A 20,806-nucleotide genomic window follows, 5' to 3' on the forward strand; every position below is an offset into this window, starting at 1 on the left:
GAAGGGCAACATCAGAGAGGCTAAGGACAACCAATAAAAAGTAATCAAATATATCAAAATATGACAACACATGACAAATTAGAGTGGTCTTCTTTTACTTTCAACTGTGCCATGTCTAACAAAATGAAAAAAAAACCTCCTAAAACAAAATAATGACTCTGGAAAGCTGGTCTTTGGTCCACCCATTCCTGGGAAATTTGAGACTTCCCTGGTGAAGGCACAGGCTCCTCGACACGCAAACAGCTGCAGGAGAGAGAAATCATGTAAATGTATTTGCTCGGGTGTAAATCACCCGGCGATAGTGTTCTAGGGTTAAAAACACCACTGCACTCTACAGGAAGGGCCAGAGTCATTTCTATTTTTGGAGGCAGCTGAGGTCTTTTAACATCTGTTGGAGAAGCGGATGTTGTCCAAGATAAGGACAGTACCTCCAACCCACTCCATGGCAAGCTGGCCAGTCACAGGAGCACGTTCAGTGAGAGACCGTGATTACAAATGTACCACTGAACAACACGGGGAATCATTCCTGCCTGTGCCTCTGCCTCTCTCTCTGTACAACTTTTTCAGCTAATGCAAAGTATAAAGTGTAATAGTTACAGCCTTTTGCACATCCTCTACAGGGAAAATGTTTAATTTAAATGAGAGAGCTTTGTAAATCAAACATGTATGAGGCAAGTCACATAATATCCAGTTAAGTGAGAACCATGTACGATTATTTCATGCATGGTTCTCACTCAACTTTGTAACTATATCTGACATTTTTATTCTCACACGCACTTCCATCTAGTAATGTCTCGAAAGAGGCTAAAGTGTATTTATGAAAATTACTGAATATATAGACCATGTCTCCTTTGGCATCATCAGGTGTATTCTTCAGGTTCAGCAGTAATAATGATCTCAAACCACTGGCAGTGCTAATTTAGTGTTTATTAAGATGCAATTTCAGATGCATGAAAGTTTCCATAACTATGTTTACGTGAATCAGTCCATCAGTTATTTAGATGAACTGATAATGATAATGATTTTATCATCAAACAGCAAATTCTGTTGTCTTTGATTAGTCTTTATAAACTGACACATTGTCCTTCATCTGACTTTTACACTGTATCCTGACCAAGCGACTCTGAGTCATGAGAAGTAGTGGTGAGCGATACTGCAAATTTTGGTACCAATCCAATACCAAATAAATACAGGGCCAGAATACTTTAACTCATAAAGGCAGGGAAAGGAAGAGCAGTGTGTAATGATTGATTGAGATGAATCACCATGAATTTGCAAATTCTGATTTTAATGACCACTAAATCACTGTGAATTGAATTTCAATAATTAGTTAACACAATGAAACACACCTTTCAGCTTTTCATGTATTTTGAAACTGGGGATCTTTGAGACCTGGAATGTAAATGAGTTCTTCTAATGAGTTGTCTCTGTGTAACCAGTCCTTGTCTGCAAGTGTGCAGTCACGCGGAGACTGATGTTATTGCTCTGATGAGCAATAACTAGTTTGGTTTCTCAGTAATCACTCCAACCATGCCTGAACGACTGAGCTTGAATGATCATGAGCACTTTACACTTGAAACATCTGTTGCAGGGGGACAGTTTTGAAGCCACAAAATTTTAATGATTAGTATCCAATGATCAAAGTCTTTTTGTGTATGATCAAAGTGGATGCTTATGTGCCAAGAGGGAGATAGAGAAGCAGGCCACTGTGTGTTAAAGATTAGCTTAATAAAATAGAAGGTGAATTCCATATGTTCAAAAGAGGTAATTGAAGACGTGTCTATGTATTAACATAAGTATTTTTTATTTCTGTTTTGTGGAAGGTGTTGTATTCTGTTATCACAGGGACATACACCTGAAACATTAGTTGTAACACATGTAAACATGCCACATTTTGTAGGATCACTACAGAGGCCCCCAGCAAAAGGTTTGGGGAACCAAATAGAAGTGAGAAACATTGTTAAAGTACTGTCCTTCTAAGGCAGGGGTCAGCAACCTTTAACATCCAAAGAGCCACTTGGACCCGGTTTCCACACAAAGGAAAACACTGGGAGCCGCAAATACTTTTTGACATCTAAAATGAAGATAATACTGTATATATTGTTTTTTACCTTTATGCTTTCTGTGAACAACTAAAGTGTGTTGCTTATGAAATCCATGAAGTGCTACAGAGAAAATTACATTTTATTTATGTAATTAACACATTGGTAACACTTTCTAATAAGTGCACACTATTAAGCATTAGTTAATCATCTGTTAAGCATTAGTTAATGGTTACTTAATTCTTAATTTCTCATAATCAGTTAATAGTTTACAAGCACTGATTTAAACACTTTATTCATGATTAATAAGCTAATGTACAACACTTTTTATTAATTATGTTTTCATGTTCTAAAACTCATTGATTAATCATTTATAAACGCTACTCTGCATCAGTTACAAACCACTCATTTCAGGATGTTCAGTGGTATACAAAATCATTGGTAAAAGGTAAGTAGATGGTTAACATACCCTACATAATACTATAAACTCTACATGTACTACACATAATAGTTTCAAACTAGATGTTTTATAAACACTGAATATCAGAGTTACATCAGTCAGCTGATATATCTTAACAGATGTCTTATAATACATTTATAACTGTCACTTAAAGGCTGCCAAAGCTGTAACTCACTATTGGCCAACTTCTTTTTCGATAGATTATCTATAAATACTCATAAATACCTTAATAAACTTATTTAGGAAGTTACAAACCATTTGCTACTTGTTAGTAAAGTATCTTGCGTGAGCCCATCTAAAGTGGGGACCATATATACCTTACAACCTATTTATAGATGTGAAAGTTTTTAAAGTACATTGTAACAAAAAATAAATGACAACACACAGGGTAGATCCACAATGCACTGTATTTTTAAGATGCCAATCACAAAAATATGAGAACAGATTGGACACACAAATTTTGATACAAAAATAAAAAGTGTCATAAACTATCAACCAATATTTGAGGTAATTCTCTTTATATTTGTTACCCTTGGGCCGAATCTTTGATAAATACAATTTCTCTTTTCACTTTTATGCGGATGACATTCAAATCTATTTTGAACTAGCTGAGGATGTCACGTCGTCATTGCAACACTTCTCTGATTGTATGAATGAAGTTAAAAACTGGTTACTGAGCAATTCTCTTATTCTAAATGATAAGAAGACTGAAATTCTAATCTTTGATACTCCCTTCTCTCGGGCTGAATCAACTGGTATTTTTGGGCCCTTTACTGACTCCCTTTCTGACACTGTGAGGGACCTGGGTGTTGTCTTGGACAGTTCCTTCAAGTTGGACAAACATGTGTCCTCCGTAGTTAAATCGAGTTTCAATCAACTACGTCTAATCTCTAAGGCCAAGCCCTACATACCACGTAAGGACCTGGAGAAACTTATCCATGCCTTTGTTACATCGAGGTTAGATTATTGTAATTCCCTTTATACTGGTCTCCATTCTGCCCTTATTCATAAACTGCAGCTTGTTCAAAATGCGGCTGCTGCTGTCTCTTAACTGGAACTGGCAGGTTTGAGTCTATTACTCCAGTTCTTTCCGACCTGCACTGGCTCCCTATTAAATTTCATATTGATTTTAAAATTTTATTGCTCACTTTTAAAATCATAAACAACACGCGCCCAGCTATCTTACGGATCTCCTCAGTTTTTATATCCCTGGGAGAGCGCTTAGATCAGCAGGCCAAATGCTCCTGGTGCAACCGAGATCTCGGCTCAAGACCAGAGGTGGCCGCGCATTCGCCGCTGTCGCACCCTACCTCTGGAATAACCTCCCCCTAGCTATTCGGGCGTCTGATTCAATTCAATCTTTTAAATCTCGATTAAAAACTTATCTGTTTAGCCTTGCCTTCCCCAGCTCTTAGAGCCCACATCCTTAGTGTATTGGAACTTATTTTTTACTTGTTAATGATTATAATGTTTTAACCTTCAGCCTTTCGGGTTGTGTCTACTATGCCTGGTGTATTATTGGTTAGTTATGTCACCTGCCTGTTAGTATATTTTATGTGTATTTTGTATTTTATGCTTTATATTTGTATTTATTATTGCTCTTAACTCATTCTGTGAAGCACTTTGGCATGCCTGTGGTTTTTAAATGTGCTATATAAATAAAATTGTATTGTATTGTATTGTACAGAACACGGCTGGATGCAAACTATATGACCTGTAGCTCTTTACATTAAGTTTTCAAATAACATTTTCAAAAAGAAAAAAAAAAGCAGTAGCAACATTAACTTTTAGAATTATCTGTATTTTTTGGAAATGTCACATATCAGTCTCCCCAATGTTCCATTTTTGTGCTTAAAAGACTAAATGATACTATGAAAGGTTGATAAATATATAGATGTAATATTAAATTACAGTCACAAAAACTTACCTTTTGTTTGTGATGAAAGTGACTCTCATCAATTACAACAAACTCCCTTCGGCCACCAATCTGCTGACCTGTACGAGAAAAAAGAAGATGCACATTCTCTGTCATATGGGCCTGGGATGATTTTTTGGAAGAGTGTTTTCCTGCTTGGAATTACTACTGCCCCTACCCCCTCTGCTCAGCGCAAACACAAGGCTCACGTGCGGTGTGAAGCAAAAAAAAGTTAGAGAGAGTGAGGGTGAGAGAAAGGAAAAAAAAACAAAAAAACGCGGCCCCCAATAAGAAGCCGGCTCCCTTTGTTCACTTCAAAGAGCTGACTCTAAGAGCTGTTTCGTTGCGACCGACACATCACTAAAAACCTCATGAAGCTCAGAGAGCATGCCAAGAGTGTGTAAAGCAGTAATCAAAGCAAAGGCTGGGTATTTTGAAGACTCTAAAACACATGTGAAATATTTTTCACATTTTTTTGTTTACTACATATTTTCCATATGTGTTCAATCATAGTTTTGATGCCTTCAATAAGAATCTACAATGTAAATAGTCATGAAAATAAAGAAAAACTATTAAATGAGAAGGCGTCCAAAGTTTTGACTGGTAGTGTATTTACAGGTTAGCAGGCAGAGGCTCTGAGGCTGTTTACCTGCACTGCAGTCTTCTTGAACTTTTAATGAAAAAGCATGTTGCAATTTGTGTGACTGACAGGTGGTTTGGTGTTTTTTCTCTGCCTTTGTTAAATTATAGGTGCATTGTGTCTGTTTACAATGCACTGTTTGTGTCTTCTTCACCCCACAGTAAACTACAGTAAGTCATGGGCCCAAGGCAAATTAAGCGTCTTGATTATCTCTCCAATAAGCATCGTATCTTCACAAATGGTGTCTTTCATTTCCTTAATGGACTCTCTAAAGAGCTTAAGTGGATAGAGCTTGTGGTGAGTATAGCCTAAAGCACAGAGAGGCGGCTACTGTGAGAAGAAAGCTCTGTAGTAAAGATGCTGGAGCTGAAATGCAGTTAATGGCTTGGAAGGCAAGCTCATTTAGTTGCATCTGCAGCGTCCATGGTTTATGATGATTACACCATCATTCCTGCCGTTACTGCAGGCCTCTAAGCTGTACACAGCAGCCCGTGTGAGAGAAGACGTCCACATTGGTTCACAAACATTCCATTATAACTGTGAGAATTCCATTTGGTCATTTGGTCTGTGATGGCTCAGAATAATATTTTACCTCCTAGATTCTTTGAACCATTTCAAACCAAAAGAAAATCAAAACATGATGGGGGAAAAAAAGGTCAAACAAAAGATTGCTGTAATTAGCCTGTAACCTGTGTTTTGCCTGAACAACCAAAAACCTCCTAAACATGGAATTAAAGTAAATAAATAACTCTTGGGACTAGAATATCTTAATACGTGTAGCAAGAAGGTCCTAAAGATGAATCTGTTTGTGACAAAGGCTTTGCATGTTCTGCTTGTGCCTCTGCATAGACAAAATTATGTGGGTTTCAAGAAATATAAACTCTAAACTAGCCAACTCAACTCTCTGTGTTAACCTCTGACTGACTGACAGCATTAAGCTGCAATGTTCAGTGCAGCCACTGCATGAAGAGATTAGCATTGGTTTGTCAGCCATGTAAACATGTTTGATAAGGACATGAATTATCAGAATTTATTAGCTGATTGTTCAAATCATGAATGATTGCATCTCACATCACAAATTATTTACATTCATTTTAGAAACCTACTGCAAATATGTGAGCAACTTGAGTTTACATATGTCACATATGGCATAATTTTAAGTCATTCAAACTGTGTTGATTTTCTTTATTTGAATAACGATTATTTACTAATGTAAATACACTGTATCCATATTTTAAAATACAAATTAATCACCACTGCTATAATGGTTTGTCTTTGTGTGCTTTATAATTGCAGAGCACAAATCACTATACTAGTTTTATCCCTGAGGAACCAAAACAACAAAAAGCAAATCAATGGCTCATGAAAATATAGCAGCTATCAGACTTAAAACTTCTGCTGAAATAAATCATTTTAAATAATTATAATTCATCAGCAAACATTAAAACTAACCTTTGTTTGGCCTGTTGAAAAAAAGCAAACAAACAAAATATGTTATATTTCCTATTGTAAATACTTTAGCAACTTTAGATCTATCATTAGACAATAGAAGTTTAAAAAGTAGGTTTCCATGGTGTGGCTGTAGCTGAGGAGGTAGAGCAGGTCATCTACTAATGGGACAGTTGGTGGCTGCTTCAAGACAAATATCTTTGGGCAAGATACTAATCCCAAGCTGCTCTACAGTGCATCCACTTAAGCATAGAAAAAGTGCTTGTATGAATGGGTGAATGAGAAAAGTTGTATAAATCATTTTGAGTGCTCAGGTAGACTCAAAAAGGACTATACAAAAATCGGTCCATTTGAAGAAAATGCTTTGAAATATTCTAACACGTCTATCTCACGTCATTTAAATGTTTCTCTCATTCTGCTCTATTCAGTAAAAAATGTGGAGAATACTGCAAACTGGCAAATGATACTGCTCTAAAAATAATCTCTGTAACCCATCCATAAACATAAAGGCAAAAATGCTGAGCCAAGATGGAGCGGCCAGTGTCAGCTTGAACTTTCTTCTCTTTTATTGTTTTTCTTTTACCGTTACATCATACAGACAGCTCTGGACCAACTGGCATTTCACTCTGCAAATATGGAAAGCAACCACTGGCGTTTAAGGCCTGTTGGCCTGTCCTTTCCCTTTCAGAGATTTGCAACACTTTTGAGATTACTGTAGTTAGGCACTTATCTGTCATGGTCAGACAAGACTGTGTCACCATGGTCTTGGAGGAACATTGTCTCGTTTCACTGTGTACTGTACCACACGGTGGAATTGACAATAAAGCCACTTGACTTGAAAGACAAATCTCTACAATATTAAGGTATTCTTGTGCTGAAAATACAAGTTATGAGCTCAGTACTGTATTTTTCAGACCATAAGGCGCACTAAGAAACAAAACAGTCAGATTCAATTCAATTCAATTCAATTCAATTTTATTTATATAGCGCCAAATCACAACAAAAGTCGCCTCAAGGCGCTTTATATTGTACAGTAGATAGCACAATAATAAATACAGAGAAAAACCCAACAATCATATGACCCCCTATGAGCAAGCACTTTGGCGACAGTGGGAAGGAAAAACTCCCTTTTAACAGGAAGAAACCTCCGGCAGAACCAGGCTCAGGGAGGGGCGGGGCCATCTGCTGCGACCGGTTGGGGTGAAAGAAGAAAAACAGGATAAAGTCATGCTGTGGAAGAGAGACAGAGATTAATAACAGATATGATTCGATGCAGAGAGGTCTATTAACACATAGTGAGTGAGAAAGGTGACTGGAAAGGAAAAACTCAATGCATCATGGGAATCCCGGCAGCCCACGTCTATTGCAGCATAACTAAGGGAGGATTCAGGGTCACCTGGTCCAGCCCTAACTATATGCTTTAGCAAAAGGAAAGTTTGAAGCCTAATCTTGAAAGTAGAGATAGTGTCTGTCTCCTGAATCCAAACTGGAAGCTGGTTCCACAGAAGAGGGGCCTGAAAACTGAAGGCTCTGCCTCCCATTCTACTTTTAAATACTCTAGGAACAGCAAGTAAGCCTGCAGTGTGAGAAGTGCTCTAATAGGGTGATATGGCACTACAAGGTCATTAAGATAAGATGGGGCCTGATTATTTAAGACCTTGTATGTGAGGAGCAGGATTTTGAATTCAATTCTGGATTTAACAGGAAGCCAATGAAGGAAGCCAAAACAGGAGAAATATGCTCTCTCTTTCTAGTCCCTGTCAGGACTCTTGCTGCAGCATTTTGGATTAACTGAAGGCTTTTCAGGGAGTTTTCAGGACATCCTGATAATAATGAATTACAGTAGTCCAGCCTGGAAGTAATAAATGCATGAACTAGTTTTTCAGCATCACTCTGAGACAGGATATTTCTAATTTTAGAGATGTTGCACAAATGGAAGAAAGCAGTCTTACATATTTGTTTAATATGTGCATTGAAGGACATATCCTGGTCAAAAATGACTCCAAGGTTCCTCACAGCATTACTGGAGGCCGAGGTAATGCCATCCAGAGTAAGAATCTGCTTAGATACCATATTTCTAAGATTTTCAGGGCCGAGTACAATAACCTCAGTTTTATCTGAATTAAGAAGCAGAAAGTTAGCGTCCATCCAGGTCTTTTTGTCTTTAAGACATTCCTGCAGTTTAACTAATTGGTGTGTGTTACCTGGCTTCATGGACAGATAGAGCTGCGTGTCATCTGCATAGCAGTGAAAATTTATGCTATGTCTTCTAATGATGCTGCCTAAGGGAAGCATGTATAATGTAAATAGAATTGGTCCTAGCACTGAACCCTGTGGAACACCATAATTGACCTTAGTGTGTGAAGAGGACTCTCCATTTACATGTACAAATTGGAGTCTATTAGATAGATATGATACAAACCACTGCAGTGCAGTACCTGTAATACGTACAGCATGTTCTAATCGCTCTAATAGGATATTATGGTCAACAGTATCGAACGCTGCACTGAGGTCTAGCAGGACAAGCACAGAGATGAGTCCACTGTCAGAGGCCATAAGAAGATCATTTGTAACCTTCACTAAAGCTGTTTCTGTGCTGTGATGAGCTCTGAAACCTGACTGAAACTCTTCAAATAAGCCATTCCTCTGCAGATGATCTGTTAGCTGTTTGACAACTACTCTTTCAAGGATGTTTGATATGAAAGGAAGGTTGGAAGGTCAAATTTTACTCAACTCATTCTTCTTGCTTCCTCCAAGAAGAATGAGTCAGCCTCATTTGATTCATTAATGTTGAATTCTCTCACAGCTGCTCCATTCCCATGTTGTTGCAGTATATTAATGACTAACCTCATATTTTGGCTGGATTATCTCTTGTTCTCCTGACTGAAGTTTGGTCCGTTTACAGCATCCTGCCATGCGATTGCATTTGTCCCTAACCATCGGGAACCTTCACGTTAACTTTTGTCGAGTGGAAAAAAGTTAGCGTTCATCCTCCAGCTTCACTGTGTTTATGCTATGCTAACATAGCTGTGTCGCTGGCGATCACGTAGCACATCATTATAGCTAGCCCAACTTCAGTAACCCTACAAACGTCACTGCTGTTTAGTTTTCTGTCTTCATTTATGTTGGAAGTGACAGCAGAGCTGTACGTTTGAATGTTTCAGAAATCTCTGTCAGAACATGCTATATCATGGAAACTAGCGGGCTAGCTTCCTGCTAACTTCTAACTCTGTTAAATTTAATAAATTCTGTTTTCATGGTTAAACGTAATTGTTACACCTGGTAAAGCAGCAACACTGATCCTTTTATTAAGATGAAAGAATTTAGACAGTTTTTAACTCTCAGTGATGCCGCAGTGTTCATTTGACTTTGGGACCTGAAGCAGTCGGAGTTTTGGACCCAGATTACTCCGCAAGGGTCCTGACTACGGTAGCCATAATGCCCCAACAATCCATCAAGCGGTGCGGCTTTGTAGCTTACCAAAGTCGTACTAAAACATGTTTTGCCAGATTTTTGAGCGCCGTATACCACATAAAATCAGTTTGAGGTCAGTAAGCACAACCAGAATTCATACATAAGGCGCACCGGATTACAAGGCGCACTGTCGATTTTTGAGAAAATTAAAATATTTTAAGTGCGTCTTATAGTGCAGAAAATACAGTATTTTTACATGTGACTTAGGTGACCATGCACAGCAGGTCAGCGAACGTGCATGAAGCCTGTCTTTGATTCCAACCTGCAACCGCAGGTTATGGATGTGTAATGTTCATTGTCAGCTTGTAGTACATATACATGTTTTTGTACATGCACTACAAAATTACCTTTTTTGTGATAAGTACTATTTAGTAGTATATGTCTGAGGAAGAAGTAACAAGAATAAACCACTAGAAGCTAGCAAATTGGCACTTTTGTTTTATTGTTGGGAAAGATGCTGCTGAAATTCACAAACTTTTTGTTAACATTACTTTGTGGCAGTTCATAGCTGAATTAAAAGATCCTCATTATGCTACATCTGTTGTTGTTATTTTATTTTCCCAAAACTCATCAATAATAAAATAGCAAACACTTGATCTGACTTAAATTTTTTCACTAGTTTGCAGAGAAATTTCAGTGTACATCACAGATGAGCACAAACAAGTGATTAGAGCACAACTTTCATTGAGGGACTTAAACGAGCACTGAAAGTGATTCCCTGCAGTTGCTACTATAATAAATACAGTTTATAGATAGAGATAGGAATGTTGGTTGCATTAAGGTGTAAATAGAAATACGGTTTATAAATAAGGTGTAATGTCCATGAGTGTTGGCAGTGCAGTTAACCTTCAGTCAGGGTGGAGGTAGGGCATGTTTGACAGCCTGTGGGTCGAAGCTTCTATTGAGTCTGTTTGTCTTTGACCAGATGGACCTGTAGCATTTACCAGAGGGAAGGGGGGTGGGGGGGTGGGTGGAGTATATTGAATTACTGCTTCTAGTTATGTCTTCTATTCATTTTAATATCCATCCATACATCCTTCCATTTTTTTCCACTTATCTGGAGCTGCGTCGCAGGGGCAGCAGCCTAAGCAGAGAAGCCCAGACCTCCCTTTCCCCAGCCTACTGTGGCTTATCCAGGAGACCACCAAAGTGTTCCCAGACCATCCGAAAGATATGCGGTCAGATGCCTGAACCACTGGGCATCTGGCTCTTTTCAATGTGGAGGACTAGTGGCTATACTCTGAGCCCCTCACCCTATCTCTAAGGGAGACGGCAGCCATCCTTCGGAAAAACCTGATTTTCGTCACTTGTATCCACTAGCTCATTCTTTCAGTCCCCACCTACCCACAACTTAAGTATCGTTTTTATAATGTTCTGCAAAACCCGTGCCTGCACTCCATGCTGAAGTGTCTTCATTTTGATTCAGTTTTTATTCACTTTTTTGCCTTCATCATCACTCAACTCTAGAAAAGCTGTGTGAGTATTAACTGATTGTTGTGACAGTGGTTTGCACCACATTAATTCAGTACTAATATTTACATATTCAGTGCAATACCTAATATATAACATAGAGCTCTAATGCTTGTGGCATGCTGTGTTGCCCCAAATGATCCTACATCTCACAGTTATTTATTTACATGTTTATTTATTTACATGAAAGGTGCTAAAACTGGGTGCAGTTTTAGCAGGGATTTAACTGGGATTGATGTCCCACCTCTAGTGTGCTGTTTGATTCAAGGACAACAGCAATTCCTGGCAGACTTTAGCTCATATTTTTTGTGACAGAGGGAATACGACAAGCTCCATTATACAAGAAGACAAGTTTAAGAAGCATATCATTAACTACATGAATGTTTTGATGTATTTTGCATTCGTGCATTGCAAAAAATGTGTCTGTCCCAGATTGATTTTTCTATTCAGTGTTCTGATTTTGTCTGTACACAGTGTATCTGCAAAGTATTCACAGTGCTTCACTTGTGCCACATTTTGTCATGTTACAGCCTTATTCCAAAAATTATTATGTTCACCTCAAAATTCCACACACAATACTCCATAATGACAAAGTGAAAAAGTTTGCTTGAAATTCAAATGAAGTGCGCTGTATAAAATACTGTTCAAAGAAGCTTTGGTCCCTCTGATAATCAGCCTGATTTTCACATGATGATTTTTTTTGGCTGTGTTGGTCACTTCCTGCAGAGCCTTTCTGTTCGCAGTTGAATTTCCTGCAAACCAAGCTGTGATGCAGTACATAAGTACACTCTCAACGGTTGTTCTATAGAAGGTCACAGCTGTGGTGGACCAGTAAAGGTCCCCTGAGATATGAACTCCCAAGAATGTGAAGGATGTCCCTCTCTCTACCTGGTTTCTATTGATTAAACATGGTATTGAGGGTCCATGCAGCACATGCAGCAAGAACTTTTCCAGATATTCCATCAGGTCCAGCAGCTTTCCTCTGGTTCGCCTCTATCTCATGTTTGTGTGAGAGCCAGTGAGGTGCTGCTGTGTGCTCGCAGGGGCCCGTGAGCCTCAAAGCAAGCAAAGAAGATGTTGAGTTTCTCTGTATCTTGTTCACCCAAGATGGACTTAGTTATCTTATGGCTATATTTTTCTCCTTGGTGCTGCTGGCAGTTTTTTGTACCTTTACACCTGCCTCTGTGTATCAGTGTGTACTCAGGTCCTCACTGATCTGCTGACTGTCCACTGGACAGCCGATAGCCTAGCTCAGCTAGCAAGCGATTCTTTGGCTCTACCTTCTGATTTTGCTCCGTGATGACTCGTCCATTGTGTACTCTCCTGGTTCTGTCTTCAATTCAATTCAATTCAATTCAATTCAATTTTATTTATATAGCGCCAAATCACAACAAAAGTCGCCTCAAGGCGCTTTATATTGTACAGTAGATAGCACAATAATAAATACAGAGAAAAACCCAACAATCATATGACCCCCTATGAGCAAGCACTTTGGCGACAGTGGGAAGGAAAAACTCCCTTTTAACAGGAAGAAACCTCCGGCAGAACCAGGCTCAGGGAGGGGCGGCCATCTGCTGCGACCGGTTGGGGTGAAAGAAGGAAAACAGGATGAAAGACATGCTGTGGAAGAGAGACAGAGATTAATAACAGATATGATTCGATGCAGAGAGGTCTATTAGCACATAGTGAGTGAGAAAGGTGACTGGAAGGAAAAACTCAATGCATCATGGGAATCCCGGCAGCCTCGTCTATTGCAGCATAACTAAGGGAGGATTCAGGGTCACCTGGTCCAGCCCTAACTATATGCTTTAGCAAAAGGAAAGTTTTAAGCCTAATCTTGAAAGTAGAGATAGTGTCTGTCTCCCGAATCCAAACTGGAAGTTGGTTCCACAGAAGAGGGGCCTGAAAACTGAAGGCTCTGCCTCCCATTCTACTTTTAAATACTGTAGGAACAACAAGTAGGCCTGCAGTGTGAGAGCGAAGTGCTCTAATAGGGTGATATGGTAGTACAAGGTCATTAAGATAAGATGGGGCCTGATTATTTAAGACCTTGTATGTGAGGAGCAGGATTTTGAATTCTGGATTTAACAGGAAGCCAATGAAGGGAAGCCAAAACAGGAGAAATATGCTCTCTCTTTCTAGTCCCTGTCAGGACTCTTGCTGCAGCATTTTGGATTAGCTGAAGGCTTTTCAGGGAGTTTTTAGGACTTCCTGATAATAGTGAATTACAGTAGTCCAGCCTGGAAGTAATAAATGCATGAACTAGTTTTTCAGCGTCACTCTGAGACAGGATATTTCTAATTTTAGAGATGTTGCACAAATGGAGGAACGCAGTCTTACATATTTGTTTAATATGTGCGTTGAAGGACATGTCCTGGTCAAAAATGACTCAAGGTTCCTCACAACATTACTGGAGGCCAAGGTAATGCCATCCAGAGTAAGAATCTGCTTAGATACCATATTTCTAAGATTTTCAGGGCCGAGTACAATAACCTCAGTTTTATCTGAATTAAGAAGCAGAAAGTTAGCGGCCATCCAGGTCTTTATGTCTTTAAGACATTCCTGCAGTTTAACTAATTGGTGTGTGTTACCTGGCTTCATGGATAGATAGAGCTGCGTGTCATCTGCATAGCAGTGAAAATTTATGCTATGTCTTCTAATGATGCTGCCTAAGGAAGCATGTATAATGTAAATAGAATTGGTCCTAGCACTGAACCCTGTGGAACACCATAATTGACCTTAGTGTCTGAAGAGGACTCTCCATTTACATGTACAAATTGGAGTCTATTAGATAGATATGATACAAACCACTGCAGTGCAGTACCTGTAATATCTACAGCATGTTCTAATCGCTCTAATAGGATATTATGGTCAACAGTATCGAATGCAGCACTGAGGTCTAGCAGGACAAGCACAGAGATGAGTCCACTGTCAGAGGCCATAAGAAGATCATTTGTAACCTTCACTAAAGCTGTTTCTGTGCTGTGCTGAGCTCTGAAACCTGACTGAAACGCTTCAAATAAGCCATTCCTCTGCAGATGATCAGTTAGCTGTTTGACAACTACTCTTTCAAGGATTTTTGATATGAAAGGAAGGTTGGAGATTGGCCTATAATTAGCTAAGACAGCTGGGTCTAGAGATGGCTTTTTAAGTAAAGGTTTAACTACAGCCACCTTGAAGGCCTGTGGTACATAGCCGATTATTAGAGATAGGTTGATCATATTTAAGATTGAAGCATTAATTAATGGCAGGACTTCTTTGAGCAGTTTTGTAGGAATGGGGTCTAAAAGACACGTTGATGGTTTGGAGGAATTAATTATTGAAGTTAACTCAGAAAGATCAATTGGAGAAAAGAGTCTAACTTAACATCAATGGTACTAAAAGTAGGTGTAGATAATATTACATCTGTGGGATGATTATTGGTAATTTTTCTCTAATGATAAAAATTTTATTTGTGAAGAAGTTCATGAAGTCATTACTAGTTAACATTAAAGGGATTGTTGGCTCAGTAGAGCTCTGACTGTTTGTCAGCCTGGCTACAGTGCTGAAGAGAAACCTGGGGTTGTTCTTATTTTCTTCAATCAGTGACGAATAGTAAGATGTTCTGGCTTTGCGGAGGGCTTTCTTATAAAGCAGCAAACTATTTCTCCAGGCTAAATGATGATCCTCTAAATTTGTGACACGCCATTTCCTCTCCAGCTTACGAGTTATCTGCTTTAGGCTACGTGTTTGAGAATTATACCACGGAGTCAGGTACTTCTGATTTGAGGCCTTAGTTTTCACAGGAGCTACAGTATCCAGAGTCGTGCGTAGTGAGGAGGTAAAATTATTAACAAGATAATCGACCTCTGTTGGAGTAGCGTTCAGGTAGCTGCTCTGCTCTATGTTGGTACAGGGCATTGAAGATGATAACAGTGGGTGGATTATATTCTTAAACTTAGTTACAGCACTTTCAGAAAGACATCTACTTTGATAAAGTCTACTCTCCACTGCTGTGTAATCAATTATTGTAAATGTAAATGTTATCAGGAAATGATCAGACAGCAGAGGGTTTTCAGGAAACACTGTTAAATGTTCAGTTTCTATGCCATATGTTAAAACAAGATCTAGAGTGTGATTAAAGTGGTGGGTGGGTTCTTTTACATTTTGAGAGAAGCCAATTGAGTCTAATAACAGATTAAATGCGATGTTGAGGCTGTCATTTTAGCATCTACATGGATGTTAAAATCACCCACAATAATTATTTTATCTGCGCTGAGCACTAAATCAGATAAAAAGTCTGAGAAATCAGAGAGAAACTCTGTGTAAGGCCCAGGTGGACGATAGATGATAACAAGTAAGACTGGTTTCTGAGTTTTACAGCTGGGGTGGACGAGGCTAAGCATCAGGCTTTCAAATGAATTAAAAGTCTGTCTTGGTCTTTCGTTAATTAATAGGCTGGTGTGAAAAATTGCTGCCACACCGCCCCTCGGTCTGTGCTTCGAGGTTTCCGGTAGTTAGAATGACTCGGGGTGTTGATTCATTTAAACTAACATAATCATCCTGCTGCAACCAGGTTTCTGTAAGGCAGAGTAAATCGATTTGTTGATCAATTATTAAGTCATGTACTAACAGAGACTTGGAGGAGAGAGACCTAATATTTAATAATCCACATTTCACTGTTTTACTCTTTGGTTCAGATGTGGATACTGTATTGTTCTTTCTTTGTGATTTTTTATGTTTAAGTTGTTTATTGCTGGTTTTGGTTTGTTTTTTTGTCTTTTGGGAGCTGACACAGTCTCAATGGAGATGGGTTTTTGGGGGTAGCAGGAGGAGAGAAGCTGCAGAGAGGCGTGTAAGACTGCAACTCTGCTTCCTGGTCCCAACTCTGGATAGTCATATTTTGGGGGTTTAATAAATTTGTCCATATTTCTAGAAATGAGAGCTGCTCCATCCAAAGTGGGATGGATGCCGTCTCTCCTAACAAGACCAGGTTTCCTCCAGAAGGTTTGCCAATTATCTATGAAGCCCACATCGTTTCTGGGACACCACTCAGACAGCCAGCAATTTAAGGAGAACATGCGGCTAAACATGTCACTCCTGGTCTGATTGGGGAGGGACCAGAGAAAACTACAGAGTCCGACATTGTTTTGGCAAAGTTACACACCGATTCAATATTGATTTTAGTGACCTCCGATTGGCGTAACGGGTGTCATTACTGCCGGCGTGAATTATGATCTTACTGTATTTACGTTTACCCTTAGCCAGCAGTTTTAAATTTCCTTCAATGTCGCCTGCTCTGGCCCCTGGAAGACAATTGACTATGGTTGCCGGTGTCTCTAGCTTCACATGTCTGAGAACAGAATCACCAATTACCAGAGTTTGACCCCCGGCGGGGTGTGTCGCCGAGTGGGGAAAAAGCAGTTGAACACATGAACAGGTTGGTGGTGTACCTGGGGCTTCAGTTTAAGACTATGCTTCCTCCTCACCGTCACCCAGCCGCCCTCTTTCCCCAGCTGCTTGGGGTCTGCGGGGAACAGCTAGCGGGGGCCACGCTATCTTCGGCTGCACCAGCTACAGGGGCCTGGCTAGCTACGGGTGAATGAAGGGTGCGGCCGAGTCTCCAATTCAGTAATCCTGGCCTCCAGAGCTGCAAATATGCTACATTTATTACAGGTATCATTACTGCTAAAGGAGGCCGAGGAGTAACTAAACATCTGACACAATGAGCAGGAAAGTGCAGGAGGGACAGGTGAAGTAGCCATGGTGCTAACGAGTCAGCTACGAGCTAAGCTAAGCTAGCGAAACAGTAAAGAGACAGTGAGTGAATACTTTGGCTATAAATTAGGTAGTGAGTACACAGAAAGGGTGATTCAGATGAAGCACGTTAAGATTATACTATGAAAAAGGAATGTATCAAAAGATTTAAATTAAATTGCTAAGCAGAAAAGCTACTCAGAAACACCACTGTGTTTGAGCAGGAACAGGAAGTGATACTATACCACAAAGCGAGCGAACACCAAGTGACAGCGCCACCAAGAGTCAGGTATCTATTTAAAACATTGGTTCTTTACTATTTATTATTTCTGATATGACTGTCAGATACTGTGCCTGTGCTGTAAATAGTTTTTTTGAGGCCTGCTGTTTCGCCTTTTGTCATCTAATTGTCCAGTTTCCTCAAATAATAAGGATGTGTCAGTAGGTTTTCAGCTAATAGCTATGTAAAAATCATCTTGTGGTCCACAATTTCATGGACATGTCACTTGAAATCTACTTAAAAGATTTTATAATTTAGTTTAATTTCACCACTACTGAGCCAATTTGACGGTCACGATCATCAACTCAGCGGACAAATAATTTAGAATTCATCCAATATGCACGAATTTGCTTTTTCTTTGAACAGGCTTGTGCCTACCTTTAAATCTTTTAGACCGGTCTGTTGTATATATTAAGTCTAAAGTATAAGTATACCTAAGTATAAAAATAAAATCAAAGGTCGATTGCTCTACCACCTGACAGCCACCCCAAATACTCTGTCTCATGTTGAACCTGGGCCAATAGACTCTTTTAAATTAGACCTTTTTATAGTAAAAATATAGATGGGAGAAAACATTTTACAACTCAACCAGGACAAATCAGAAGTTTTAGGTTTTGGTACTAAGGCCAAGAGAGAGAAGCTGTCAGCACATCTATATTTACTAGAAATTAATACCTCCAAATCCAAAATTTAGGTGTCATCTTTGACATGATTCTTAGTTTTGAGCTGCAAATCAGAAGTGTAACCTTTTGTTTTGGTTATTTACTGTATTTTTACCAGGAGTTACAGAAATCACTGGATTGCAGTTTGCCTCATAAGGCTTTAATAAAATATTTAGTTTAGGGTACACTCAATTTTTTCTAGGCCATTTTCACAATTATCACAATAAAAATCATTGTCTGATTATATCTTTTAAGCTTATATTACTTCAACAAAAAACTCTCAGATTTACTTTGCTGAATGAAGAACACGAGCTTTTGTCATAATATCTCAGAACTAACCGACTTTCTTATCTCAGTGCTTTCTGACTTCACAACCATGTCTGCAGCATGTTAATTCCTTAACAGAGCTGCTCAGATGTGCTGGTGTGCCCACTCAGACCAGTTGAGCGTTTTCGGGATCTTCGGCCGGATGAGCTAGCAGATTTGTTCTCCACCACTCAGAGAGTCGCCAACTTGGTGGAGAAACACTTCAGTGCCACCTCAATCACCATCGCCATTCAGGTAAACCACACACTCAGTGACTGTTAAAAAATATTTTCGTCACAGTCAGGGGAGAAGCTGACTTTGTGGAGTGACCAGGTGGACCCAAGTGCAGACAAGCAAAAACCCAACTTGATCTTAACAAAGGGCAAGCTGGAACGTGAACATGAACATAGAAACCTGACATGAGAAACCTGAAACATGAAGACTTGGCATCATTTCATAGACCTGGAAACATGGCATGACAAAGCAGGATGGACAGATGAGAAATGAATGAAAACTGACAGACTAAATACACACAGGAGGTGATTGAACATAATGATGCCACAGGGGACAGGAACGCCACAGGCATCATGACAGGACGCAGACATGAAAAACACCATAAACTCAAAATGCTGGGTGATATGACCCAGAAGCATGACAGTACTTAAAAAATAGGGTAATAATAAAAATAGGGTAATAATAAAAATAGGGTAATAATGCAGTAATGCCACCCTCCTGAGAGCCAGAGGCAGACAGGGTAAGACCCAGGAGACGCCAGCCGTCCACGGCACCCAAGAGAGCTGAAGATCCGAGGGGAGCAAGCATGTCTTGAGGTGTGCCATGACCAGTCGCTCAAAAAACTATGGGCACGAGTGCAAGAGGGCGATAGTTGTTCAGGCATGTTGGTGCTGAGTGTTTCGGCACTGGCACGATGGAGATGGTCTTGAAGCACATTTACGAGAGAGACGGGGGGAAAAAACTATGTAATTAATTTCTTTTACTGTAAGGTGATGGGAAGTGATGATCAGTGTGGTCACATAATTGTGTAGATACTGATCGTATCCTTTTTTCTACAAACCCAACTCTGAAAAAGTTGAAAGGTTGTGTAACATGTAAAAAAGAAAAGTCAAATTCAATCATCACATCAACCATATTTTATTCACAATATACCCTTCAAAACATATCAAATGTTAATCTGAAAAAATGTCTTTTCTTAGATCTTTTTGCGCAAGGGAACAAAAGTAAAGAAAAAAAAGGTGGTGATTTAGTTATAGTACATGTGAGAGGATCGGTCTTTTCAGATGTGGGCCCATAAACTGGTAACTCAGTATTTATTTCACTTTCCTTCATTTTGGAAGAGAATCAAGGCGCAAAAAATAGTCACTCGCCTCCAGTGAGTATTATGCTGCAGCGGACAGTAAAGGGACAACAATCATACTGCGTCTTGTACTGCTGCATCTGTAACAAACCACATTCACACTCTGACTAGAGCCACAAAAAAGGTTTTAATAATATTTCCTAGCATGGAAAATCTGAGTGACCCAACTGGGTGACTATTGCCAGGGCAATCTTTCCACTGCAGGTAAGCTCAGTGGAAAAATCACATACAAAATACATAAATGCAATTAGATAATCACATTTAACATAATTTGACAATCTCTACAAGATAAATGGAGAATTTACCTGCTGTATTTTCACATAATAGCTGTTAGATCGAGTGTTAATACCTGTTGTGCAAATCCATCTGTTCCAAAAGGTTTTGAGTAATGGTTTGAAGTGGAGATTTTGAGTTGGCTGTAATTCTTAAACAGATACTATATACCTTTGTTAAAACCCTTGAATTAAAGTTGGTTGTATGCACTTTAGTCTAAATATGGAACATTTAAAAAACTAACTCCCATTGAATAAATATAGCCAAAAAGTTGTCTAAGAAGACAAATATCTCAGGATAAAGACGGCTTTGACACAAACGTTGTTTTAGGGGAGATGTTATACTTCATCTTAAATTAAATTCTTTCTTTAAAATATTAATGCAAGTATTTCTAAATTCTCATCTCTGGACTAATTACCCCTTTCTGTTCCCACCAGGATGGCCCTGAAGCCGGACAAACTGTGAAGGTGAGAACTTAATAATTTATGACCTTTAAATATGTCATGAACCCTGTGCAATAGTTATACACCATTAAATAATCATCATAATTAATTTGTAGAGCTAAACTCCTGGAGAGGGCGAATTATTCAGTTATCTTTTCTAAAAGGTGTAATTATTTTTAGTTTGGTTGAAGGCTATATGAAATAATTCATGTCACTTGCTTGGGAGCCATTGGGGAAGTTCACATAGGTTAAAGTGAGGGGAGAGAATCATTACCAGTCTA

At 39.2% G+C, this 20,806-nt stretch overlaps 1 protein-coding gene across 1 annotated transcript in view; it reads left to right on the forward strand.

Moving 5' to 3' along the window:
- The window catches only part of fhit (fragile histidine triad diadenosine triphosphatase), a 220,965-nt gene that overhangs the window by 172,175 nt on the left and 27,984 nt on the right, over positions 1–20,806 (forward strand). The window contains exons 4-5 of the mRNA XM_039612155.1: positions 18,544–18,689; positions 20,520–20,549. Of these exons, the coding sequence (XP_039468089.1) occupies positions 18,544–18,689; positions 20,520–20,549 (176 nt within the window). The remainder of the gene's footprint in view (positions 1–18,543; positions 18,690–20,519; positions 20,550–20,806) is intronic.

The sequence above is a fragment of the Oreochromis aureus genome, linkage group 5 (assembly GCF_013358895.1).
Source record: "Oreochromis aureus strain Israel breed Guangdong linkage group 5, ZZ_aureus, whole genome shotgun sequence".
NCBI lineage: Eukaryota > Metazoa > Chordata > Actinopteri > Cichliformes > Cichlidae > Oreochromis > Oreochromis aureus.